The sequence below is a fragment of the Festucalex cinctus genome, chromosome 12 (genome assembly GCF_051991245.1).
Source record: "Festucalex cinctus isolate MCC-2025b chromosome 12, RoL_Fcin_1.0, whole genome shotgun sequence".
NCBI classification, from domain to species: Eukaryota; Metazoa; Chordata; class Actinopteri; order Syngnathiformes; family Syngnathidae; genus Festucalex; species Festucalex cinctus.
In genome coordinates this window covers 18,238,285-18,265,406 of record NC_135422.1, presented here as the reverse complement: position 1 = coordinate 18,265,406, position 27,122 = coordinate 18,238,285, and the positions used below count along the sequence as shown (strand labels likewise).

General features: G+C 38.2%; 1 protein-coding gene and 2 long non-coding RNA genes across 3 annotated transcripts in view; 2 read left to right on the top strand and 1 right to left on the bottom strand.

Annotated features, from left to right (window-relative positions):
- atrn (attractin) overlaps positions 1-26,305 on the top strand; it is a 65,295-nt gene extending 38,990 nt beyond the window's left edge. Inside the window, exons 26-29 of the mRNA XM_077538199.1 lie at positions 11,010-11,088; positions 13,747-13,854; positions 20,956-21,070; positions 22,930-26,305. Of these exons, the coding sequence (XP_077394325.1) occupies positions 11,010-11,088; positions 13,747-13,854; positions 20,956-21,070; positions 22,930-23,054 (427 nt within the window). The 3' untranslated portion in view covers positions 23,055-26,305. The remainder of the gene's footprint in view (positions 1-11,009; positions 11,089-13,746; positions 13,855-20,955; positions 21,071-22,929) is intronic.
- On the top strand, positions 7,999-10,275 carry LOC144031262 (uncharacterized). The gene is made up of 3 exons (XR_013287481.1): positions 7,999-8,338; positions 8,708-8,794; positions 8,876-10,275. It is a non-coding gene; the product is annotated as an uncharacterized LOC144031262 (long non-coding RNA).
- LOC144031260 (uncharacterized) lies at positions 9,586-10,924 on the bottom strand. The gene is made up of 3 exons (XR_013287479.1): positions 10,629-10,924; positions 9,985-10,215; positions 9,586-9,710 (listed from the first exon to the last, which is right to left on the bottom strand). It is a non-coding gene; the product is annotated as an uncharacterized LOC144031260 (long non-coding RNA).
- Positions 26,306-27,122: the final 817 nt, after the last annotated feature.

Sequence of the window (27,122 nt, the reverse complement as noted above, 5' to 3'; positions counted from 1 at the left end):
CTGTTTGAAAACAAATCGAGTTGTGTCCCGCAAACACAATTATGAACATGTCATTTACCTGAAAGCAATGGCTCAGATAGCGTTAAATGAATTCCGACTCTTTCTACTCATCAAAAAATATAAGCTAGCATGTCAGAAACCTGCACCAAGTTGAAAACACATCAGCGTTTGGATCATTTGCAGGTTTGAGGTTTTGTCACTATTAACCGACGTACGTGTTGTCTGAGCGAGTCTCCAAATAAATGACCTAATGCGTGACTTTGCACAAACGTCAACGAATATTTAATATTCTACAAAAGTATACCTTTTTTGTAAACATCAAATGCAATTTAGTCATCACTGAACTCACAATCAACAAATCTTGACTATTTAGTCTTCAAAGAATGCATGACATCGGAATATTTCACACGCCAAAAAAATAGCGTAATCAGTATTTATTAGGGATGTAACGATATCCAGACATCACAGTAAGATATCACGATATGAAGGTCATGATACAGTAATTATCACAATATTGTAGGGAGGTTGGCGATACAAAAAGGTCAAAATTTGGTAAAAAAATTAGCTCAGCCTAAAAAAAAAACACACACACAATATTGTGTTTTTGTACATTACTGCAATTAAAAATCTGAAAATATTACATATAAAATATATATAAATATAATATATATATTGAGGCACTTGCTAATGCAAACACATGGAGCTCCTCCACATATTGACTCTGTTCACAAGCAAATTACGTTCCCCTTCATTTGACCATTAGCGTGGATTTGAAACATAGAAGGGCCAAAACATGCCTTGTGAAAATTAAACGGCACTAAAAAAACAAAAACAAAAAAAAACAGTCACCAGAGGGTGCTAGAACGGCACAAATGGAAATCAACCCGATTTTTTTTTTAATCTTTTTTTTTTTTTTTTTTTTTAACATATGCGCTGCTTTTAATATCGTAACATGACAACGACGATATCCTGTGTGGTAGTTTTAATATTGCGATGTTGCCGTTATCGTTACATCCCTAGTATTTATTTTTCAATACTTTAAACAATTTTACGGACAACGAACCAGAAAAAAAAGAGAGAGATGATTTGTAGAACTTATGCATTAAAGTTTGAAGCAAACGTGCATATTCCAAAAACAAAAAACAAAAACGCGTGCTAGTTTCTGGTTGAAAGCGGAAAAGTTAAGCTTTCATTAAACTTGACAGGTATTTTCACGTTTACGTCTTTTCATATTCAGTGAAGGCGATTGAGCTTTCTATGGACAGAATGTACACATTTTCATAAATGTCGAACAACAAAACTAACGCACGCATGTTTGTAAACATTGAAACTGATTTACTTTTATATTGCTTCAGTGTCCTGCAAACATAACGGATGAGTTTTCATAAACATTCCAACTGTAATTTAGTCTGCAGTGGACCGAATGTTTTGTAACTTTTTACTTAATGTTTGGAAATTTAGTGTAACGTGTTTTCATAAGCATCAACGGAGATCGTCTCAACGGGCCTAATGTACAGACTTTGTAAACTCGACAATTTTCAAAAGTTTTCAGTTAACCTAATGTTTCATCAACATCAAAACCAATTTCGGCGTGTATTTGTCAACAGAGTATTTGCTATTCTGCAAACCAAACCTACACGTTTTTATAAACAAATGCTTTCAACTTACTTGACCATGGTTCTTTCCCCTCTAAAGTAATTTCTCTTCAAGAAAAAGTTTTCTTTTCTTTTTTTTAATATAAACTCAGATGGCAGTTGGCGGGTCGGCAAAGCCCCTCCCGTCCTGTCAGGTGTCACGCTGGCGCTAGGCTAATTAGCGGCGCGAGAGGGCGCTTAGAGGAGAAGCTGTCCAAGGTAAACAGCAGCTTGAAGATGCACCGTTTAAACACTTTGCGACAGGCAGCCAGGCGGCATTCGCTTCATTTTGGTACTTGGGCCTTCAGTGTGTGCGCGTGTGTGTGCGTGTGTGTGTGTGTGGGGGTGTGTGTGTGTGTGTGTGTGGGTGTGTGGGTGTGTGGGTGTGTGTGTGTAGGGGGGTTAATCTATCTCTTAATGCTATCACCGTCATGTTGCAGTTATAGAAACCAAACATAAATATACAAAAAAACGCAATATGAGAGTGAACACAGCTATTGCAGCACAATTAATGTGTGGGAAATAACATGATAAAAACACACACATTTATAAAAAAAAAAAAAAAAAAAAAAAAAAACCTCAGCAAACCGCCACATAACACACAAATTCAGACTTTTTGGAGTAACTTATCACTGGTTATTCGATGAAAAACTTGCACAAAAAGCTAGCTGTTTTTGTGCCTTGGCCAGAGCTTTGTCTAATAGGGGGAAAAAAACACGGTGCTTTGCTGCCATCTTGTGGCATCCAATGGGATTTACAAGCCTTTTTGTGTGGGCTTCAATTACTCACCGAATATCAGTATTGAGAATGGCTGGGAGAGAGATTCCGTTTATATGGACATATGCGTTTTGCTAATCAGTTTTGCTCTGACCAACCAATCAGAGGATGGAAAAATGCTAACGCTGTTTTGGACCATCTCGCTGGTCTTATCATCTTTCAAATGTAATCATTTAAAGAAATAGTTCCTTTGAAAATACAGTGTAAACTGTAGAATAGGAATACATAAATATATTTTATTTTGCTAGCAAATCACTGTGCAGCATACCGCATACAGATGGGTAAAAAAAAAAAAAAAATGGCTGACCTTATCGTGAAGTCTTGCAGTAAGGCATTACAGTCTCGCATTAGAGACAGCTAGAGCAGTACACTACGTGTATTTCTCATAAGTTTGACTTTTTTTTTCTCGCAAATTTGCCACTTTATAAAGTCACAAATTTGCCACTTTATAGATTTGCAAATTTGCCACTTATAAAGTGGCAAATTTACGAGATTTTTTTCTCACAAATTTGTCACTTTATAAAATTGCAAATTTACGATTTTTTTTCTTGCAAATTTGTCACTTTATAGACTTGCAGATTGACCACTTTATAAACTTGCAAATTTACCACTTTATAAAATCACAAATTTGTAATTTCTCTCGCAAATTTGCCCCTTTATGAAGTTGCAAATTTGCCACTTTATTGACTTGCAAATTTGCCACTTTATAAAATTGAAAATGTATGATTTTTTTTTTCCCCCGCAAGTTTACCACTAAGTCAAAAATTTGCCTCTTTATAGACTTGCAAATTTGCCCGGTTATTAAATTTGCAAATTTGCCATGAGGTTTTTTTTTTCTCTCAAATTTGCCACTTTATGAAATCACAAATTTGAGTTTTTTTCTCACAAATTTGCAACTTTATAAAATCGCAAATTTGCCATTTTATAAACTTGCAAATATGCCACTTTATTAAGTGGTAAATTTTCGAGTTTTTTATCTCACAAATTTGCCACTTTATAAAATCGCAAATTTGCCACTTTATCAAATTGAAACTTTACGATTTTTTTTTTCTCACAAATTTGCCACTTTATAAAGTCGCGAATTTGCTACTTTATAGACTTGGAAATTTGCCACTTTATAAAGTGGCAAATTTAGGATTTCTCGCAATATTGCCCCCACCCTCTAAAAAATATTTAGACATGGCCCTATTACGCCGTCGTAACAGTGTTAGCTTAGTAACATTATCTCTAGCAATTTCCTGTTTCTTCGAAGTTATTCTGAGTACTAATTAAGAGCAAAACCCAGCGATTTCTTATAACTTACTTGCAATGAGTGACGCACAGAGCCGATGAATACAGCGCAAGAAGCACAACAGATTCTTCCGCCTGTCAAGTCCAAGACCTTCCTAACACTCTCACTAGCGTTTTTTTTTTCTTTTTTTCTCAGGAGTTCTTCACAGGGCTAATTAAAAGCATAAAGCAAAGATACAGTAGTGAACTTTCCCTGAGCTAAGCACAGTGTGAGCGGAAGCACAACTGATGCTTGCCAAAACAGATCACAAATAGAAAAAAAAAGTGCGTCAATCACGTTTGTCTTTCTTTGAAAACGTTGTTCCTAACCTGATTTGTTTGCAAATCCGGGCTTTGCGTAATTTCACGTTCAACTGTATAACTGAAGTTGGATCGGACAGCAAAGGCAGATTAGATTGACATGGCAACACAGAATCTGAAATCTGATTGGACAAAAAAAAAAGAAAAGAAAAAAAAAAAAAAAAAAAGAATCAATGTATCCAAGAGAAACGACTGTTGGGAATAAATAGTACACCTTCCTGAAACAAATATTAGGATTTAGCTTATAAAAGTATGTCAGTGCTTCTTTTTAAGACTGGCAGAGAACGTCGTGCTGACCCCGCCCACCCACTATTTGATCTTAGTTGGGCCGGATTTTCGCTATTCCGCTCTCGCCGCCGTGTTGCCGTTTGCCCCGTGGCTGTTTTTCCTGCTCGTCCCGACAGGCTTCTCTCTCTCTCTCTCTCTCTCTCTCTCTCTCTCTCTCTCTCTCTCTCTCTCTCTCTCTCTCGCTCTCTCTCTCTCTCTCTCTCTCTTTCGCTCTTTCTCTCTCTCTCTCTCTCTCTCTCTCTTTCGCTCTTCTCTCTCTCTCTCTCTCTCTCTCTCTCTCTCTCTCTCTCTCTCTCGCTCTCTCTCTCTCTCTCTCTCTCTCTCTTCGCTCTTTCTCTCTCTCTCTCTCTCTCTCTCTCTCTTTCGCTCTTTCTCTCTCTCTCTCTCTCTCTCTCTCTCTCTTTCGCTCTTTCTGGCCCTCGTCCATTCTGCTGGGGAACAAGCACACTTGGAATCCCCCCAAGCTTAAGAAGGAACGAACCCACCACCAACAACATATGTTTTCACAAACATCAAAGAACATTTCAAGAATCAATTTTTTGTGAACATGTTTTTTTAACATCAAACACCATTTAATCTTTAGTGTAACAAATGTATGTTGCCGTAAACGACAAAGGCGATGTTATTCTTGAATTTATCGTCACAATGTGTTTTTGAAAACATCAAAGACGATGATTTGTGCAATTTGTAAACGTCAAACTTGCGATTTCATGCACAAAGATGATTCCACTGCAGTTGAGCCAATTTCCAGGTTTTCGTCAACAGCTAAGATCACTTACTATCTTTTATGAACCTGTCATAAATTGAGAATAAAACTCAGACTATTTAATGTACAATGAGCCTAATTTGTGTGTGTGTTTTTTTTTAACATTTAACAGGATTATGTCTACTGAACATAGTGTGCGTTTTTTGTTTTTTGTTTTTCTCCATGAATCAACAACTTGAATTTATTATTAGTTTTTGTAATTAAAAAAAAGAACTAAATTTCTAGCCCTCTGGTGGCAATTAAAAAAAAAAAAAATGCGTTTAAAATCTACACTAATTGTCAGGTGAAGGGGAACATAATATGCCTGTGAACCGACTCGATTCTATATGTGGAGGAACTCAATGTGTGCGTTCAATTAACAAGTAAGCGTCTCAATATTAAAGGGATACTTCACTTATTTAGCCCATTATAGCAAAAAGTTAATATTTTGTCTATAAGGAATTTGATACTTTCATTATTTTTCATGTCCAAATAGTACCTTTAAAGACACATTTTGGAACTTGCTGTCGACTGAAAATGACATCACAAGGGCGCAGGTAACCAATCACAGCTCACCTGTTTTCTAGGTGTGGTCATGTGACATTCACAAGCTGAGCTGTGATTGGTTACCTGAGCCCTTGTGATGTCATTTTCAATCGACAGCAAGTTGCAAAATATGTTTTTAAAGGTACTAATTGTACATGAAAAATAATGAAAATATCAAATTTATTCTAGGCAAAACATTGTTTGACTGCCAAAAATGGCTGAATAAGTAACGTATCCCTTTAAATATTAGAGATTGTAGGTGGTTCGTATGCATTGCTGTTTTGTACAAAAGCACAGTAATGTGATTCTTTTTTTTTTTTTTTTTTTTTTTTACAATATTGTGTCCTTTTTTAAATATCGGCAAACTCCCAACAATACCGTGATAATTATCGTATCGTGAGCTTCATATCCTGATAATATCGTATTGTGATGTTTGGATATCGTTACATCCCTACTTATGGTCCAAAAAAAATAGGGTCCATGTTTTATACAATATTAATAAACATGAACGCGTCTCATTGTCTTTCGCGAGCACATCAAAGGTGTTTTTTTTCTTTTCTTTTTTTTCTTTGAACCCTATGTACGCATTTTTGCTAACATTTTTCTGAGGGTGTTGCTGTGCGTACGTGTTTATTTATTTTTTATTCCTGCCGATGCATCCAAATGAATCAGGGAAAGGTCATTTTTTTTCTCCCTCGCTGAAATTGTAAAAGGTGCGAGCCAGAACGGCGCGGCGGGAACTGGTGACAGGACATGATCAAAAAAGGCGTGACGCTCGCCCAATGAGCTTTTGGATCGCCATGAGATGTCGTCGCTTCTGATGTGTTTGAACGCACGCACGCGCACGCACACTTCTGATGTGTCATAACTGAGTGAATTTATGTGTACAATAAAGTTTAAAGGTAGTATCATCAAAATGGAAATGTATCAAGGTCTTTTGGGTATTGGACATGGTGGCCTTAGACACTTTGAGCGTGTATGTGTGTGCGTGTTGTTGACACAGAAGGTGACATGATGCGTCGTCATCACCTGTCAGACCTCCTCGGGGGGATTTTGTGTAAAAGTGCAAAACGATGTTTTTTTTTCCTTTTAAGTGCCTGATGTTTGACACATTTGTCTGCTTCGCCCTAGAGTCAGCTCGACAACAAGTGACATCATCATTGTGAATATGTTTTTGCATATCGAATATGAGTTAAAATGAGCTTCTTTTTTTTTTAAAGGATAAGTGGTACAGATAATGGATGGATTGATTTATTTTTGCATTAAATCTAAATATGTTTGTGTATTATTTAGTATTGTTTTATTTATTTTAATCAGGATTTTTATTTTCATTTTTTTGTGTATTTTTTTAACTCATTCAAACCCAAAAACGTCTAAATAAGTTTTTTAATACTTTGTGCTTTTTGTGTTTTTCTTATGCAAGAGCATACAGAAGGCTTTGATGCAGCTTCTGACATGACGAAGTGTCTTATAATGGCCGTTATTACAAAAAACGGACAGCAGGTGGCAGCAGAGTATAAGAGATAAGCCAGCCATGTTGCAACATGCTCCTTTTGACAGTTTTTTTTCACCAGGAATGTGATTATCGATGAAACTTAGCTATATTCTAATGCCAATTGCTATTCTTTTTTCCTGGTGAAAGAGGAGACTCTAATCTTTCTTTTGGTAGGTCCCATGTTTTTATAGCAATAGAACATGATATTCTGTGGGCCTTGCAAAAACAGTCAAAATCCAGTAAAACAGCTGGGAGCGAAGGGGGTTGCTTCAGTCGAAAATGGCTGCTGGTATTTTTAAGATTTTGTTTTATTTCCTTTTTATAACTGTGCATATTATGTATAACTTAGTAGTAGTGGTAGTTTACATAGATTATTATTTTCAGTTATTTAATATGGATTTATTTTATCCAGAACTTTAATTAATTTATGTAACGGCAATTTATTTCTATATTTTACTATCATTTAATTAATTCTGTATTTGCTTTTTAATTGGTTATACTTTGAAAATGTTATTTGATGTATTTGACTTACATATTTGTTAGTTTTTTAATTTGGTTTTCATGTATCAGTTTATTTTAATGTTATGGTTTTAAAAAATTATTTTTTTATAATTTGCAACTATTAATTTCAATGTTTTGTTTGTTCATTATTTTTTGAATTCGCAATTATTAATTTCAATGTTATGTTTTAAAAAAAAACATTCTTTTTTCTTTTTTTTTAATTCGTAACCAACATGGATTTATTCCATGCATTGTATATATTAGAGTTTATTTTATGTTATCCGCTTCATTTCCATTTGAAGCAACTTCTCTTCTGCCTTCCGTTTGGCTGAAACGGGCTTATGTTGTTGCTATAGGTCGCTTGCACATCGTAATGCATCATGGGAGTTTTTCCTTCGGGCGCCATATTGGGTGTCCGCCGGTTCACAATGTACACTCGCGAGTTACACGGTAGAGCTTATCAACCTGATGTAATTTTCGCAGTATTTTCACGATTTACCGGAAGATCAAAAACAACGATACAGGCAGAAGGTGTCTCTGTGTGGCGGGATTGATCCTAATTACGTCCTGACCAAGGGTGATTTTTTTTTTGACGGAGAAAGCTTGCTGGCCAAATGTGACTTCTCTGGACATTTTTCACTACCTCGTGTTGACAACATGCTCCATAACACGCCAACAAATCCCTGGAGGCTTACAATTATTTTGTAAGCGGGTGGATACAGAGTGTAAACTTTAACATCGCATCAGAAGAAACTGTTGCACGTAAGTAAACCACATGGTGTTGGTAATTCTGCACACAAAAATGTTGATTTGTTCTCAGGCTTCCTGTTATCATTGTGTTTACATGCACAGCTAGGTTTACCTGATGTGGTTTTTCTAACAATTTTATAACAGGCAAATATGGCAGAGCGTATAAGAATAAAAAGTAACTATGCACAGCCTCCCCGTGGCTTAATTAAATTTAATGCTACCCTTTCACTAGTTACATGTTACTTAATCAACTTATTCTAAATGGTTAAGGTTAACCACTCTCAGAGGACGTATTTTTAGTTTCAGTTTTCAGTACAATAAAACGTGTTCATGGTAACTACTGAGCATACTGACAGCTTTTCTTATGATCTCACGGTTAAGGAGGCTGTCACAACACCCAATTTCTGTCTGGTGCCAGATGGCAACAATTCCCATCACTTGTCACGACAACACCAATAGTATTACCAGGTATGTATGGCTTTACTTTTTGTAGTTTCTTATTTAATTCTATGTTTCATATTTTCATTACAATGTTTGTAATATTTTCAGATTCAGGCACAGATGAGTTTAACTGGACGGACTTCTGCGACTTTGTGGTGTGGACAAAGTGTGATTGAGCAAGTCCACCCAGATCGCTCGTTTTGGCCAGCTGGAAAAGCCAGAGTTTTTTTTCTCCCAAAGTCCCCTCCTTACCTGAACTGCTCGGGAGAGCATTTACTAGATCAGCAGTGGACTTCCAGTGTTCCTGCTCAGCCGCTGTCACCTACCACTTGCTCATGTACTTCAAAGATGCGGAATAAAGTAGTTTTTTGTGTTGCAGCAGATTGTAAAATCAAATGATATCACTTGAAGTGTGCCAATCTAGACTGCCAAAAGGACAGTGGTTTTGTGACAAGTGTGAAACAAGGATTATTGGGAAAACTGTAACACAGTACTGGTACTTGTCTTACATTAAACAAATTTAAAAGAGAGCAACTTTTTCCTCTGTACATAGCATAATGAAAGTCATTGCGTACCCCATCAACATTACATCATACCGTCATCTCAGGATGGTAGGCACCTGTGCTAAAATAAACTACATTAACAGTTCAATTTTTAACCCTGAAATTACTACATCTAATCATTATTCACTTCATTTTTTGTGCTTTTAGAAATAATAGAGATTTATGCCATTACTTTAAGAGGGACCATATTGCACATTGAGTCAAATCCTGTCATTTGTATTATGTATAGCTTTGTAAACAAACCCAACAATAGAATTTGTATAAACGCTGCCTTTATTAGCGCCAAACAAACAGTCGCATGTTGTCCTCCTCCAATGCTTTGATGCTCGCCTTCGTTACCATCATGTCATTGGCAATCAAGTCGGTGTGGCATGAGATCCCTAAAGAAAAAAATAAAGAAAAAAAAATCACAAAAAAATACGGTACCAGTAATAGGTTTAATATAGTAAAGTAGTATAGTTTTTTTGTCAGTGTAAAAGAAATGTACACATTTTGTTGCATTTTTTAATGTATGAACATTGCTACAGGCAAATACTTATTTCTATAAACACTTCCAAATGTCTCTAAAATATAAGGTGCGTGTACACACACAAACAAACACATACATTCACTCATGCATACAATATATCATGTAATGAATTCTGAGTGGCATACCAGAGTCAATGATGTCAGCAGTACTTGAGGGTACAGGTTACTGGAGCCATCTGGCTGCATAACTGCAACAATCTCTGCCACTTCGAGTCGTCTTTTCTTTGCTTGTCTCTCCTGTGCACGTTCATATCTTGGCACCGACTGGGCTGAGACATAGATGTTGTAACTTGGGACCCAACTTTAATGTTGGAGCCCAGTCGGGATGATTGGACAGAAAAACGGGCGCAGGGCGACCTGTTAAAATAAACAAATATATAAACAAATAAAATATGGAAAGACTGGTTATTTTACCGCAGTAGGGTGGCCGTGAATAAGTTCTTTAGCATGATGTGTCGGCTACCGGGGCTCTGTTTTCTTGCATCAGCCCCTTCTGTCTCTTTTTTTTCCAAGTTTACATTTTGCCACCAAAAAACATGTTATCGGCATTAAAAGCCCAAGACTAATCAATCCAATTTCAGCAGTAAACACTTTGCACTAGCACTACTTGGGTGAAAATATTCGATGTTAGCTTTCGGCTAACGTCCGCTAGCCAGCTTGTACTACCGAACTTGCTTGCTCATGAATCCAAAACATAAGCAACTTGCCCATATATGGGCGGTCGAAACGTTATTAATCCTCATGCATTAAATAAAGGTAAACAAGCTTACCGCTCACAAAGTGATCGCTGCACACACGAGCCCAAAGTAACGACTTCCCTCCGGAGTCCGCACTCCTCTGTCTCCAGGCCCTGGTTCCTAATTATTTTCGGAATTCGGAAAAAAGACCGACCATTTTCCCCCTTGGCTTTGTTCGAACAGCCAACGATACAGCAACAATGTACCATTTTAAACGCAGAAAACAAACGTGATAGATACGTGTTAGACCGAATCGCTACGTAAATGGAGGCCACCCAGCATGGCGACTACGAGAAATCCGAGGCGGAAGTGACGACATGTGCAAGCGACCTATAGCGCCACCTGCAGCTTCGGTCTGTCTGCACATGTTCGTTCGCCTTCACGTTTGTGACCTCACTTCCTGTGTGTCCGCAGCTGCTTCCTGTCTCTGCTGCTGGTGGCTGCCGTGGTTTGGAAGATCAAGCAGAGCTGCTGGGCGTCACGCAGACGAGAGGTAAATTGTCCTGCAGGACGCAAGCTGCCATCGTTTTTACTGTCCAAGTGCCGCGTGGCAGGGTGAAAAAAAGATTTATCATTATGGTTTCTATTTTTTTATTTTTTATTTTTTTTTTGTCATTGACGATCTATTTTATGTAGTTGCAAACATCCAGCACCATTTTGTTTTTGTTTTTTTATTTGGTCTAGTGTGCTGGCTCTGTCCCAATACTTTTGTCCACACATTGCCATTTTCATTGCAAACATTTGTGCTGTTTTTGTTTTTTGAGTACTGCATTTTCTCGAGAGGATTGCACACAGCGTGTCGTGAACTCGATTTGTTTGCGCGCTACGTGGTGTGGTGTGGAGAGCCTCTCAGAGGTCACCTTCCTATCTCTGCACCTCGCCTCTCACCGTCGCCCTCTCACCCATCGAGACCTCGTTCACCATAACCTGCGCAAAAATAAAAGTTGGACTCCGGCTGTTTGTCGATGTGCCACAATTTGAAAACATTTCCCAGCTTCCAAATTATAGTCATCATAATAATATCGAAACCAACAACTCTACTAGATTCATTTTTGAAGTGCGTAGACTAAAATTCAACACAAAACGAAGCAGTGTACATCTTGTGTATGTAAAACAACCAAACAACTTTCTTAATGCTAACACATAATGGAAAATGCCACTGAAGTGCTAATGATTAGCATGAATAGTAATCAATATATATATATATATATATTTTTTTTTTTACGAGGCTGGAAAGGGATTAATGGCAACATTTTGAATACTTTTTCTTCCACATAATTACATTTTTACTTGACGAGCATTTGTATCCACTTTCCTGCTAGGTCTTTGATGTGGCATGACGCGTGTTAGCTTGACGCGCGTTTTTTTTTTTTTTTTTTTTTGTCTCTCGTGACTCCCATCATGCATCTTAATCCCGCTGATCTCGTTCCCTTAGTTTATGTAGCATATTAGCATTTGGACACGTTCCAGTGTTGTGACAAAATTTTAAAAGATTTCCCAGCTTCCAAATTACAGTCATCATAATAATAATAATAATGAAACCAACATCTCTACTAGATTCATTTTTGAAGTGAGTAGACTAAAATTCAACATAAAACGAAGAAGTACATCTTGTGTATGTAAAACAAACAACCAAACAACTTTGCCTTAAAATGCCTCTGCTAGCTCAATGCTAACACAATGGAAACCGCCGCTGAAGTGCTAATGATTAGCATGAATAGTAATCAATTTTTTTAGGGGGCTGGAAATGGATTCCACATTACATTACATTTTTACTTGACGAGCATTTTCAGTCCATTTTCATCCACTTTTCCCGCTTTGACTTTGACGTGTCTGTTAGCATGACGCATGTTAGCTTGACGCGTGTGTGAACGCGTGTTTTTTTGTCTCTCACGGCTCCCATGATGCATCTTAATCCCGCTGATCTCGCTCCCTTAGTTTATGTAGCATATCATTAGCATTTGGACACATTCCAGCGGCTCGTACGTGTAGCTTGTAATCCGCCGTTCCGTCACCCCCGGGTGACCCCTCGCAACATCCATCATCTTGGCTGGGTTCCTTACAGCAAGGGGATTTATGACCTCATTCTATCCCATTTTAGTTTCGCACTGAAGATGAGAAAGAACCGTGAGCATGCAGAGTCAGTTTTGTGACAGGTTTTTTTATGTTTAGCAAAGTTAGCATGTTGGCCAGTGTGTCAGTGTGAACATGGCACGTGAACATGTTTTGTCGATAACCGCTCGCCGGCCTCCTGCTTCATTAAACTTATCAGCAGCCATCATTCACTCTTCCAAAAGTCCCTGGTCCTCTAGACCGGATGACATCCCCCCCCCCAACCTCCACGACGCTAGCAGATAAGCTAACTGCTAGCGTCGACATGCAGGAAAGTCTTATCAGTTTTTGACTGGCAGGCAGGCAGGCAGGCTGAGATTCAATTAAGAACCACAAAAAAAAAACACTTAAGGAAAGAGGAAGTATATTTCAGTGCAGGTCTGGATAAATGTACGCTCACCCAGCACTTGATAAATTTTTTTAGTGGCTTTTTCTCTGAGCACGGGCACTGTTGAATTCAGTTCCAGAGCCAAAAGACAAGGCAAGCGCCTGGGCCCGCCCGTCCATCCGGCCTATTATCATTATTATTGGAACTGGAAATGTAGTTTGGCTAATTTCCATTGCAGGAAAAGTAGGAACTTTTGGAAGACCATTGGATGCTGGACCAGACGAACTAGGGTACTAATTTAGTTGGCTCCTTTAGTTATTGGGGCCTAAAAGAAGGCTCTGCTGAGGGGGTTGATACATTTCGAAAGGTCCAGAGTCCTTTATGATTGCACAGAACATGACGTTTTAATTCCAGGAACTAGTATACCCGTACGAAGAAATAAAAACTCTTCAAACTTTAGCACGAGCTCTACGTACAAATGCGTCCTGGCTTATTTCAACTGTGGGAACCGTACCCCAGAACAGGGAACTTTTGAGGACCATTGTGCGTTCGGGCCATGGGAACTACAGTATTGTTTACATATTGAACACAATATTAATTGACTTCTATTTCCTGTTCTTGTTTTAATTTTGAGCGGCTATAACATCACCTACGTTAATTGTTTACATTAGCGAAGAGCGGCTAACCGGAGAATTCCTCCTGTCGCCATAGCAACTGCTGAGGGAGATGCAGCAGATGGCCAGCCGACCTTTCGCCACCATCAACGTCGCCTTGGAGACGGACGAGGAGCCGCCGGACCTGATTGGAGGAAACGTCAAGGTGAGCTCTTGACGATTAGATTGTAACCAAGCGTTTATTTGTATTGTGCGCCGTTTCTTTCATGATGCTTATGAGCCTGAAGGCGAAGAAGTGTAAACTAATGTCGTTTGTTTGCGATGACTTTGTGTAACGAGATGTCAATGCGAGTTCATCCAAAAAGAGGCGGTGTGGCGTCAAAACAAACAAGTCAAGAAAAAAGCAATGATGTTGCTGTTTGTTTGCGGCTTCCCTTTCGCGATACAAAGCAAGCAAGCAAAAAAAAAAAAAAAAAAGTCCCGTAGCAGATGTTGTTTGTTGAAGAAGTGGAGAAAGTTGGATTGTCCAGGGAATTTTGCTGAACAGAGAACGGACGGAAAAGCCAGTTTGCCGAAGCGGGAGCGTCGATGTAGAGCAGATCGGGTGAGGAAACGATAGAATTGAGTCGAATTAGCGCGGCCACTTGAAGTTAACTGGTGCAGAGCCACGAAAAAGTATCAAGTCGTCTTTATTTATTTCGCGCTTTCAAACAAGATCAGGAAGCAATGACTGAAAGGACACAGGGCATCTGCCACTAAAACCAGTTTGACAACATGACATTTTGGTGGAGACATTAATCATCAGTAGACCCACAAAAAAAAAAAGTCTCAAGAACACATATCTGCTAAGTCTGCCATTTCAGCAACGTGAAACTTGGTAGACATCTCTAGACCCACAAAAAAAAAAAAAAAAAAAAAAAAATCTTCAGAAGACATGCCTCAAAAGACATAGGAAGTCTGCACTTTTAGTGTGAAGCAGCCATTTTTGGCTTGATAGCAATAATTCAGCCTTCCAAGCTGGTTTGAATTTGGTAGGCATGTCCATCATGAGTTAACCCAAAAAAAAAAAAAAACATGCTTGAAAGGACACGAGGCCTGCCATTTTAGTTTGAAGCAGCCATTTTGTCTCAGTGAATTTTACTCCACTAAAATTAGCCCCCAAGCTAAGGTTCATTATTTTATTTTATTATTTTTTTTAAATTTAGCCCACAAAACTGGCTTGACTAAGCAACATGAAATTCAATAGGAATGTCCATTATGAGGAGAGCCACAAAAACACGTTGATGAAGCTGTGCCCGAAAATACATAGGTCTGCCATTTTGGTGGCCTTTTTTAATATGTAGAGGCCTGAACAATTTCAATTTAGCATTTCAAAAATTCAGCCCCTCAAACCAGTAATTGCAACATAACATTTGGTAGGCTTGTCTATCATGGATAGACCCACAAAAAAAGTTTCTAGAACTCATGACTAAATATACACAGAGTTGCTAAATTTACTTTGAAGCAGGCATTTTACACCTGTTGTACAGAAGTGAACACACACACACACAAAAAAATCATCCCACAAATCTAGTTTGACTTAGCAACATGAAATTTCTATCCTGAGCACACCCACAAAAAAAAGCCATAAGAAGCCATGTCGGAAAAGTGACATGAAATCTGACATTTTAGTTTGAAACTGAAATGTTTTATCTAGAAATGACCACCAAAAATACAGCGCCCAAAGCCAGTTTCACTTGGCAACATGGACTTTGGTGGGCATGTCCATCATGAGTAGACCCCCCCCCCAAAAAAAAGTCCAAAGACACCCAACCTGAGAAGCCATTTTATTTTCATCATTTGGTTTTGTTTGTATTGTCGCTCAGCCTGTTGTCAGACATGTTGACTTCACATGGTGCTTCCTTCTAATTTACTGACCCTTTACTGATCTTATCATGTCATGTCTGCTCTTCTGTGTGGGCCTTATCTGCACTCTTGCCTGTGTGTGTGTGTGTGTGTGCGTACGCGTGCGTGTTTAACAAGCCCTAAGTCAAAACAGCAGCTCGCTTGCCGCTATCAGCCCGGTCCTCCTCCCTCCTCCTCCGCCGCCTCCTCCATCTGCGCTTTGGCTTTTCTTCTCCCTTCCGCCCGCGCTCTCCTTTTCTTTCTCCCGCTCTCCCGCAAGCCGAGATCCAATTTAGATCCTCCCGTCCGACCGCCCTTCTTCCCCCGCGCATCCGCCTGGGCCGCGCGCCCACCCGTCCATCCGTCCTATCTGCGCGGCAGGCTCAGATTGAGCTTTTCGTGGAGGCTTGCCGGCGTTGTTTTGCCGCTCGTTTATCAGGCGACCGCCGCCGCGCTGGCGTTTTGAAAAGCGACGCCACGCAAAGCCCCGCTCACATTCATTAAAAGTTGTTGGTGTCCTTAAATCGCTGTCCAAAGTGGCGACACAGGCCAGCAAAGCGTTACTCACGGTTGCGAGTGATTGAAAAGAATGTTTGATCAACTGACCAATTGGTGGTTTTCATTGGAATTAAATTGCAAGTTTCTGTTAGCATTACAGTGTCACAACTTCATTTGTTGGGGCAAAACTTTTTTAGTTTTTGTTTTGTGCAAGTATTTTGGCAAATTATAGAGGGTTTTTTTGTCCTTAAATTTAAAACTTTAGATCGTAAAAATATGCGCGAGCTGTGGTGAGAGAAGCAATTAGCAAAAAGTGTTCGATTCAATTTCATGTCATGTGGTATTTTACTCTGGAGATAAATTTGCATTAGCAATTGTTCATTTTTCAATGTCATTTAAGCTTCAAACCATCAAACTTTGTTATTCAACTGTATTTTTACTTATTTGTTGACGTTTCCCTTTAAGACTCTTTGTGAGCATAAACTGAGGGGGGGAAAAAAACATTTTTCAAAGCATTATTTCATTTGCACTTCTGCTTTGACAAAGCTGCCATTGGGTTCAGTGTAACTCATTTTGTTCCCAATAAGGTGTAAATACGTTTTTTTTTATGTTTTAAGTGTCCCAAAGACGTATTTATACGTTTTTTTTTAATTTTTTATTTTTATGCTAGAGCTTACAGAAGGCTTTGATGCAGCCTCTCAACTGCAAAGAACGGTTGCAGAAATGGTAGTTATTACACAAACGGCCAGCAGGTGGCAGCAGAGCAAAGGAGATTAACCAGGGCCATCTAGAAAAAAAGCTAAATTACTTAGAACTTTAAATAGATTAGTGAAAACTGATGAAACTTAGCTCTCATCTAATGCTAATTGCTACAAAACGGAAACAGATAAAAACATACTTTTTTTTCCTGATGAAAGAAGAGACTTTAATCTTTCTTTTGAGAGGTTCCATGTTTTTTTTTAGCAATAGAACACAATATTCTGTGGGCCTTGCAAAATCAGTCAAAATTCAGTAAAACAGCCGGGAGCGAACGGGATTGGTTCTGTGAAAATGGCTGGGAGTGAATGAGTTAACTGTATAATATTAACTTCTCTGTCCTTTGCTAAATTAGCATTAGCGATTAGCATATCTCTGGCAGCCTGTGTAGGCTTCATTTTCCTTTTCCTTTTTTTTTTTGTTTTTTTTTTTTTGTACATTGCGATCAAAAATGAGTTGCAAACAAAACAAAAAAAAAAGAGCTTGAAATGAATATTAGCATATTGTTTATTTCCAAACTCTTTGGCAAGCCGTTTTGGTGTCAAGCCATCACACTGTGGGTCATCAACAGCATTTCCAGTTTGCGTGGGTGAATTTGTGCCTTTTGAAAAGACTGTTATTAGCAATGACTAATGTCCTCATGGTGCTGTTTTAATGATTTAAAAAACATTTTGACAAAAAGTACTGGTTCTAAATGGAAAAAAAGGAGCTTTAAATGAACATTTTACAGAACACTATTTTCAGTGCACCTGTGGCAAACCTGCCAGCGAGTCCAATTAAACGGGCTAGCTAAATTAGCGTTAGCATTTAGCTTTTATTTATTGTTACTTGGTTACGCCTTTTAGGAGCCAAGGTAAGACTTTGTGCTCCTCGACAGCATTTTAGTTGATTTGTGGTTGTGGTGCCCTTTATGATTATTATTATTTTTAACAATGGATTGTGCCTTCAATAATGCCAAGTGTGCATTTTACTTCGGTAAATTAACTCTGTGGAGAGAAACTGGGAAACATTTTTAATCTCTTTGCCAACCCGTTTAGGCTTCATAGCACCAAAAATTGCGATTTAATTGAGCTCTTTATATCAACGTTAACTCAATTAAATTCCACTTAACTAACCCATTTAACAATAAATGAATAACTGATGAATGACCACGTCCTCCCGGCTTTATCTTTTGATCTCTTGTTTTGGGTTAGCCAACGTTGCTAACAGATTCCAATTACAGATTCTAATTGCTTCTGGCTAAACAAGCTAACCATTTTTTGTTTAGTTTTTTTTTCTGATGCTCATTTGTGCGTGTTGACAAACAGAAGCAACTGGAAGTCATTATCGCGCCAAGAGGCCTCGTCGCCATTCCCGATGCTCGTTTCTGAGCGGCTAGCGATGAAAGTGGCGCGGCGTGTGCGAGGTGGGGAAGGGGGGGGGGGGGGGGTCTAATAACTGGAGCTTAATTGAAGTAGGACGCGTTGCTCTGCCTGCGCTGGATAGATAATAAGTCTGCTCGCTGTGTGTGTTGTTGTAGCGGTGAAGGCGATTTGACGGACGCGTGTGCTATAAAAGAGAAGAAGACGAATTTGTTGCGAGAAACACAACATTCGTGCAAGCGCTTTAAAAGAAGCTACAACCGACTGCATGCATGTGTGGGAAAAATGAGCGAATGCGAAAAGCAGACGTCAGACAGAAAGAATGAGGGAGGAAATGAACGAGTGATGGAGTGGATGAGTGACTGGAAATGAGAGCAATAGATGGACGTAGTGAAGGATTAAGTGATTAAGGGCGAAAACCTGTGAGTGAGAATGAATGGGTGAGCGAGTGAAATGGTGAGAGAGGGAGTCATTTATGCCGTTAGTGGAAATGTGAATGGAAAGACGTGACTGGGTGACAGGAAGCAAGTGAATCGGTGAAAAAATAAATGTGTGCCTGAGAGAGTGAGCAAGTTCATAAGTGACAGAGTAAGAGAATAAATAGGGAGTGAGTGAATGTGAACCAGTGAGTGACGGACAGGGAGCAAGTGACTGAGTGAGTGATGAAAAATGAGCTTGAGTAAAAATGAGTGAGTGAATGATCAAAAATGCGTGAGTGATCAAGAGTGCATGAGTGATCAAGTGTGTGAGCGAGCGATCAAAAATGTGTGAGTGATCAAGAGTGAGTGAATGAGGAATCAAAAGTGAGTGAGTGGGCGATCACAAATGAGTGAGCGATCAAGGGTGAGTGATCAAGAATGAGTGAGTGTGTGAGTGATCAAAAGTGAGTTATCGAATGAGTGATTAACAGTGAGTGAGTGATCAAGAGTGATTGAGTGAGCTATCAACAATGAGAGTGACTGAATGAGAGAGTGATCAAGTGAGTAATCGATCAAAAAATGAGTGAGTGATCAAGTGAGTGACCAAGAGTGAGTGAGTGATCAAGAGTGAGCGTTCAAGAGTGAGTGAGTGAGCGATCAAAAATGAGTGAGCGAGTGACAGACGGAGCAAATGAGAAAGTGAATTCGTGAGAGTGATAAAGTTGAATAGTTGAGAGTGAAAGAGTAAATATGGAGTGATTGAATGTGGGGAAAAAAACAGACAGGGATCAAGTGAATAGGTGAAAAGTCAAGTCAAGGTTATTTATATAGCCGTTAATCAGTGATCACGTTTATATTATGTGTGAGAGAAAGTGAGAAGGAGTGATGTGAGTGAGTGTTCAGAGTGAGCAAGTTGATGCGAGTGAAACGGACTGAGAGTGTGAAAAAGAATGAATAAGAAAGTGAGTGCGAATGAGTGTGCGTGCGCGTGCGTGCGTGCGTCTGATAGCTGACAGAGGCTAAACGAGTTCAAATGCAGACAAATGAGATTATGGCCGCAAACGCTCACTGGCTGCAAACACACGCACACACAGTCCGTGCTGACAATGTTCCATTTGAACAATAAATCATGTTGGTGCACTCAGGTCACTGCGCAACAACACATCTACTGCATACTTGTATGAGTCGGATGTGGAAGGAAGGAACAAAATTAAACAGACAAATAAAAGACCAAAAAAAAAAAAAGTATCAACTAATAAAATGGACAAATTCCCAATGGTAAAATAAGAAATAAAAACATATATCATATACGAATGGAAGTCGTTGAATAATTCACACACAACAAGTTGATCCTTTTCTTTATTGCTGCCTTCAGGCAACAATAATAAAACAAACGCACCCAACCAACAACATTTACAACAGTTGCACACTCGCCACAGCTGCTGGTAAAAGAAAACATCCACACAGATTGAATATGTCAAAGTGTGAAATAGGTCAAACTCAGAATAACATTACAGTACCTGCCTGCTACTTTGTGTGTGCGTGCGTGTGCAGAAGTGTGGCTATGTGCGCGTTCTTACTTGAATATTTTTGTTTTTTTGGTTGAGCACAAAAACAGCAAATAATGACTTGTGTAGGAAACAAACATTTACAATAGGAAATGCGCCATAATGTCAGTCTAATTCCAGTATTGTGATTAATATTGCATTTGTGGAATAAGAATGAAGCACATTGATGGCATTATTTTAGGCGGCCGCCCTTTTGTCCTGTAGCGCCCTCTTGCTGTTGACTAAAATTAAAAATTGGATGTTTGAAAAAAAAAAAAAAACAGTGCTAAACCTCTACTAAGTCTTTTCTGTGGAAAAATAAAAATAAAAAATAAAATATATATATAAAAACATTTTTATTGAAAAGGATACTTGACTCATTGAGCCTTTTTCAGCAGTAAAAAGTGAATATTTTGTCTATAATTAATGTGGTAACTTCATTATTTTTTCATGTACGATTAATACCTTTTAAAAAGTAATTTTTCTATTTGCTGTCGACTGATGATGACATCACCTGTGCTGAGGAAGTAGGTAACAACCAATCATGGCTCAGTTTGCTGACCAACCCCAGAAAACAGGTGAGCCATGCTTGATCGTTTCCTACTTCCTCAGCACAGGTGATGTCATCATCAGTTGACAGCAAGAAGAAAAAATCGTTTTTAAAGGTATTAATTGTACATTAATAATAATAAAGTTATGAAATTAATTGTGGACAATTAATTATTATTAACTCGTTATGAATTTTTCATTGCTGAAAATTATTCAATGAGTCAAGTATCGCTTCAAAAAAAGATTGCGTTGTGCTTGACTAACGTCACCTTTTTTGGTGTTTTGTCTCCAGTGCGTCCCCAAGCCGATCGCGTTGGAGCCGTGTCTTGGAAACAAAGCGGCCGTTCTCTCCATCTTTGTTCGTCTACCACGAGGCAGCGGAGGAATCCCGCCGCCGGGACAGTCGGGTAACGCAAACCAAACACCACGACCAAAAACGAACCAAAGAAACCGCAAATCAAAGTCGCCCATGTGCTTATAAGAAGATTTTGATGTTTTTAGTATTTAGCGACGTTTTTCTATTAGGGTTGTCAGGCGATTCAAATTTTTTATCGTAATCAATATTCAATAGTTAACTCACCATTAATCGCAAATATTATCTGTTCTAAACGTACACTAAGTTTCCATACTCTTGTTAACATAAAAGTGGAAACAAAAATGTTAAAGTTAATGTTATAGTTGTGTTTTTAGTCGTTGGTACCATAATTTCGTAATCATAAAATATATCAAAAAATATACTGTACTGTAAAAAAAAAAAAAGAAAAAAAAGTGCGATATTGATTGGTGTTGAAATTATTTTTCTGCCATTAGATGGTAGGGATGTAACGATAACAGCAATATCATGATATCGCGATATTGAAACTGCCACAATATATATCGCCATCGTCATGTCACGATATTAAAAAAGCAGCACATCTGTTACATTTTTTTTTAAAAAGTCGGGTTGATTTCCGTTCGTGCTGTTCTAGCACCCTCTGGTGGCTAGTTTTTTTACTGCCGGTTAATTTCCACAAAGGCATGTTTTGGCCCTTCTATGTTTCAAATCCACGCAAATGGTCAAATGAAGGGGATTGTGAACGAGTCAATATGTGGAGGAATTCAATATGTGCATGCATTAGCAAGTAAGTGCCTCTATCTATATATATATATATATATATATATATATATATATATATATATATATATATATATATATATATATATATATATTATATGTAATATTTTTATATTTTTCATTGCAGTAATGTACAAAAGCACAATATTTTTTTGTTTTTTTGTGTTTTACAAAATGGTGACCTTTTTGTATCGCCAACCTCCCCACGATATCATGATAATTATCATGATAATATCTAGAGCTGGGTCTAAAATATAAATATATCAATATCAAATCGATATTCCTTTTCATAGCCCAATATCGATTCATAAAACCATGAATCGATAGTTTTCATACAGTTTTTTTTTCACCCCTAAATTAATGTGCCAAATAGGGACCGACCGATTAATCGACCACCTTCAAACATCAGCCAAAACATTCGGCCAATTGAGCTAAATGGCCGATTATTTTCCCCTCAAAACGTTACCGAAGAAAGCCGAAGTTTCCAACGCTGTGAAAGTACCCTGAATGCACCATTTTGCTTGCGTTAACATTAGCAACTAGCAAGTTTGTAGCGTAGGTTATTCTGGTTATTCTGTTGTCCCGAAAAGTCCTGTTTAATGACACCGCAGTTGGAGTTAACTGTAAAACTAAATTCACAACGTTAAGAATTACATCCACTGTATATTTAAATACGAAACACGCTTTGTTTTTAAAACGCTAGCCTAGCGCTAACAGGAAGTTAGCAAATGCTAACGGGACGTTAGCATCGACTTCGGGAGTGTTTTTCCTTCAAATAACGAACGAATCAGGCCCTTCTGAATCTAATCAAATCGATTTTTGGAAATCGGAATCAATACCCAGCCCTAATAATATCGTATTGTGATATGTATATCGTTACATCCCTACTAGATGGCACAATTGCATTTGTGAGACGTTGGGCGGTCATTTAAAAAGAATGTGTGGCGTTACAGGAACTTGAAATTAACTCAAAATTAACTCACCAATTTGGACACCCCTAATTTCTATGTGTGTACATTAGGGTTGCTCCAATCAGGGTTTGATGCTGCCCATTCAGATACCGATCAAAAATGATGAACACAAGTCCGAAGTACGAACGTTTCTCCTTTATGTAACTTGAGCTGGTGGAAATCTCTGCGTGCGATTGTTTAGGCCTGGCGGTGGCGAGCGCCCTGGTGGATGTTTCCCAGCAGATGTGTTTGGGCTTCAAGGAGAAGTCGGGAGGTCTGAGGAGCCGCAAGCAGCAGCCCAGCGCGCAGCCTTCCACTTGCATCTGACCTCTGACCCCAACCCCCCACCCTCCCCCGCCTTCTCCAACAGACTTCTCACCCAGAAGAGGTGCATGCTGGGATGCAGGATTTACAAACATTTTCATGCTGCTAGAAGAGATTTTCATCTCATCCCATCCAAGACTTGTCTTGTTTGCTCACTTTGGGCTTAGTTGGCAGGAATTTTTGAGCCAAAAAAAAAAAAACATGACGGGGCCCCGAGTAGCATCCCTGAGGAATCCCGGGACCTCCTTACAAGCTTCCTCAAGACAGATGGCGAACGAACGGACGGATGCGGACGGCTTCACAGATGGACGTGAGGGGTTTCCGGTAAATTCCGCCTCCCCTGGTAACTGTGACGATCACTGACCTTTATATAGAACTGGATAGCCGATAGCCCATGCACGCCAATGCAAGCCGTTGAAGTCACGGGGTGGCCATCTTGTTACTCCCACCTCGCGAGCAGACTACTGTATAAAATTATGCGGTATATGTACAGAGGAGACATGTACAGCTCGTAGGCTCGTTAGTATAAAACCGGAGGCGGGGTGGGGAGGTTGCGCTGGGGGTGGTCATTATTTTTTAACAAGTTAAAAAAAATAAGTGGATGGTATATGCTGCTTTGTAGACCCCCTTTTTCTTTTATCGCTCAGTTCCTTCAACCCCCAATATTAGATTTGGCAGAGGCATCTCTTGCTGAATTACAGTTAGAATTCCTTAATAAAAAATATAAATAAATACAAGTTTCCTCCTATTCTAAACATCATTAACATTAACACCATAAATCATGCGGTTTCTATTAAGTACTGTCTCAAATGCTCTCCAGCTTGGCGACTGTAAATGTGTAGGATCGTACGGTGACGGAGCAAAATGGCCGCCTCGCGACCTCAAAAGTCTTGGCCCATCGGCTATCCAGTTATATAATATAGATCAGTGGCGCCGATTAACTCGTTCCTTTTGTTTCAAGTTGGTTTGGCATTTTTGAGGGAAATGTAGTCATATCAGCTACTAGTTAGCTTAAAAAAAAATCTAATGTGATTCCAGATAGTTCTGCTTCTTCTTCCACGTAAATTTGACACATTTTTGTTGGATTCAGGAGTTTCACGTACGTGTACGTGGAAAATACTCCCAGAATGCTGAATTTACCCGTTTGCGACACAACTTGACGTCCAGCGTCGCTCATCTGATGAGCATTGTTGTCAAAGAAATTTTTTTATTTTTTTTTTATTTTTTTTGCAGTTTATTTGCATTTGGGAATATAGTGTGTCTGAAAAGTGTCTGAATGCTGAATTTGGTCGTTGGCGACTCAACTTCCTGCTTGGCTCACCAGCCAAATTGGTTTTTGAATGTTTTTTTTTTTCTTTGCAAAAAAGAAAAAAACAAAAACAAATTCCGACTCATAAATGTTTTGTCAAAGATAAAAATTCAAATTTGCGTTGATTTGGGCAATATTGCGCTGCATAATGCTGCCTGAATGCCGAAATAGCTTTTTTGGCGACTCGATTTTCCGACAAATTCCACATCTTGAACCTCGTCAAAGAAAAAAACAACAAAAAAAAAACACGGCAAATGTGACCAGTTTTTGTTGCTTTAACTTTAACTATTGTATAACGTGCACAAAACACTGTTGGAATGCTGAAATTGTTTTTATTTGCACTTTGCTCTTCAAGCGTAAAAAAACACATTTTTTTTTTAACGGTTAATTTTTTTTTTCTGCTGTTGTACACAAATTTTAGACGTCAGGACAGAACTAGCTAACATCATATCGCGTTTGGAAGCATCGGTTTTTATTTTATTTTATTTTATTTCGAACATCATCGCTCGCTTTTTACGTCATTTCTTTGTTGCTTGCCAAAAAAAAAAAGTGAACTTTACATGAAAAATTGGTAAGCAGCAATGTGCTGTTAAATTCTGCTGAAAGGTTTCGTTTGTGACATTTTTACATTACGGTTATTGGATTTAATCGTAAAAAAATGAGCACATTTTACACAAAAACTGCACTTTTTGGGGGGGGGGGTTACATTAAAAAATATATATATATTTTTGTTTTTGCTGGCTGCTAATGTGTGTGAAATTTTGTCATTTTATTCAAATACCATTTTAATGAAACATTTTAATAGGAAGCTAACAGATGAAAAGCACTTGAATGTGAATTTTTTTTTTGTCTGTTAGTTTCATCTGCGTTTGCCTCAAATTATTCTGACATTTCTCCATTCAACCATTTTTCATTAAAAATCCATTATTGATGAGAGCATTTTTCATTCCCCACATAAGTTATTACGGTGATTAAAAAAAACAAACACCTTTTCTCTCTCTAAAAAAAGAAGAAGCTACATTTCTTTTCTTGTGCTGTCCAGATTCTTTCAAATGCAAACGTACCCAAAAAGCTGAGAAACATCAGATTTTTCTTTTCTTTTTTTTTGTGTTTTTTGTTGTTGTTATTGTTGTTGTTGTTGTTGTTGTTGTTGTTGAATGTTCCCAGTTTCGTTGCTTATTCCAGATGCTGTCAATGCTGTTAACGTTGCAAAACTATGTAACTAACGTCGTGTCGCCAATTTTGCTCGCCCGTCAACTCTTGAATGGAATTTTTTTTTTTGGGAGTTGGGTATCCCCAATTTTTATTTCTTAGCGTGTTTTCTAAAGTCTTTTTTTTTTTTTTGCCACTTAATCCGTATTGGCACAATACTAACCTAACATAGCTGCTTTTACGTTTACATTTAATAAAAAAAAATATTAAAAAAAAGACATTAAACAACAATGGTTCGATATCGTATCAAATTAAACAACAAAAATGAAATTAAACAACAACAAAAAATATTGACATAACTAACAATGGTGTGATATATCAAATTAAACAAAAATTAAATTAAACAAAAAATATTTACATAATAACAATGGTTTGATATATCATTAAACAACAAAAATTAAATTAAACAAAAAAATAATAATTTAAATAAACCACAAAAAAGTGTTGAATGGTTTTTCATAACGGTTTTTGTATTGACATTAAATTAAACACTGTCGGTCATAACGCATTTCTAATTGAACATTTTTAAAACAAAACGTCAAATATGATAAAGTGAGCACCGAATTATTGTAATTACGCTTGCTTTGATTTTAACCATGAAAAAGAAAAAAAAAATCACACAAAATGCAAACATTTTGTTGGCTCGTCATATTTTTATAATTTTGCATGTTCAGCAGCTGCAAGTCAAATTTGCAGAAAAACATTTTGTTTATGTACCGTATTTTCCGCACTATAAGGCGCACCTAAAAGCTTTCAATTTTTTCAAAAGTTGACCATGCACCTTATAATCAGGTGCGCCTTATATATGGATCTATATTGAGCCGCAACAGGTCTCGTTGTCAAGACGCTATCGGTGACCCTGCACGATCAGTGACGTGCATGCGCAGAAGATCCCGCCATCTTGGATCCCTAGCTAATACGAATACTTTCCCTCAGAGAAAATAATAAAACAGCTGTTCATTCATTTTGGGAGTAAATGGAGTTGTCAGAAAGCTGGTTTGTAATCTATTAATAAAGTTTGACTGACCTATCTGTTTTGTTGACATTCCCTTTAGTGCAGCACCATCTAATGGATGCGTAACGTAAACCCAGCCTCTACTGTAGAGCCTTATATATGGAACAAGTTTTAAAATATGTCATTCATTGAAGGTGCGCCTTATAGTGCGGAAAATACGGTACTTTTTTTTTTTTTTTTAAGCCATTAGCGTCCATTTTTAAGAATACAAAGTTGTCGATTTAACAAAGCTTGTTTATTTCCCAGCGTCAGACTTTCCAACTTTTTTTTTTCTTCTTCTTTTATGCGGCAACATTCTTATCGTCGCACGCACCAACATCAGCTGCAGGTGGCAAACCAAAACAAAGACCAAAACACGACAAAACGTTATTAACTTTTCACCCTCCAAGTAAAAAACTGAAAATAAGAAAATGTTGACATTGTAATCATCAAAATAATGGAGTTTGCCCTCAAGGCCTCGTCGAGCTCAAAGGTTGGATTACAAGTTTTCGGGGCAACCGGAAAGTTTTTAAATTATGCGCAACATAAGCAGTTT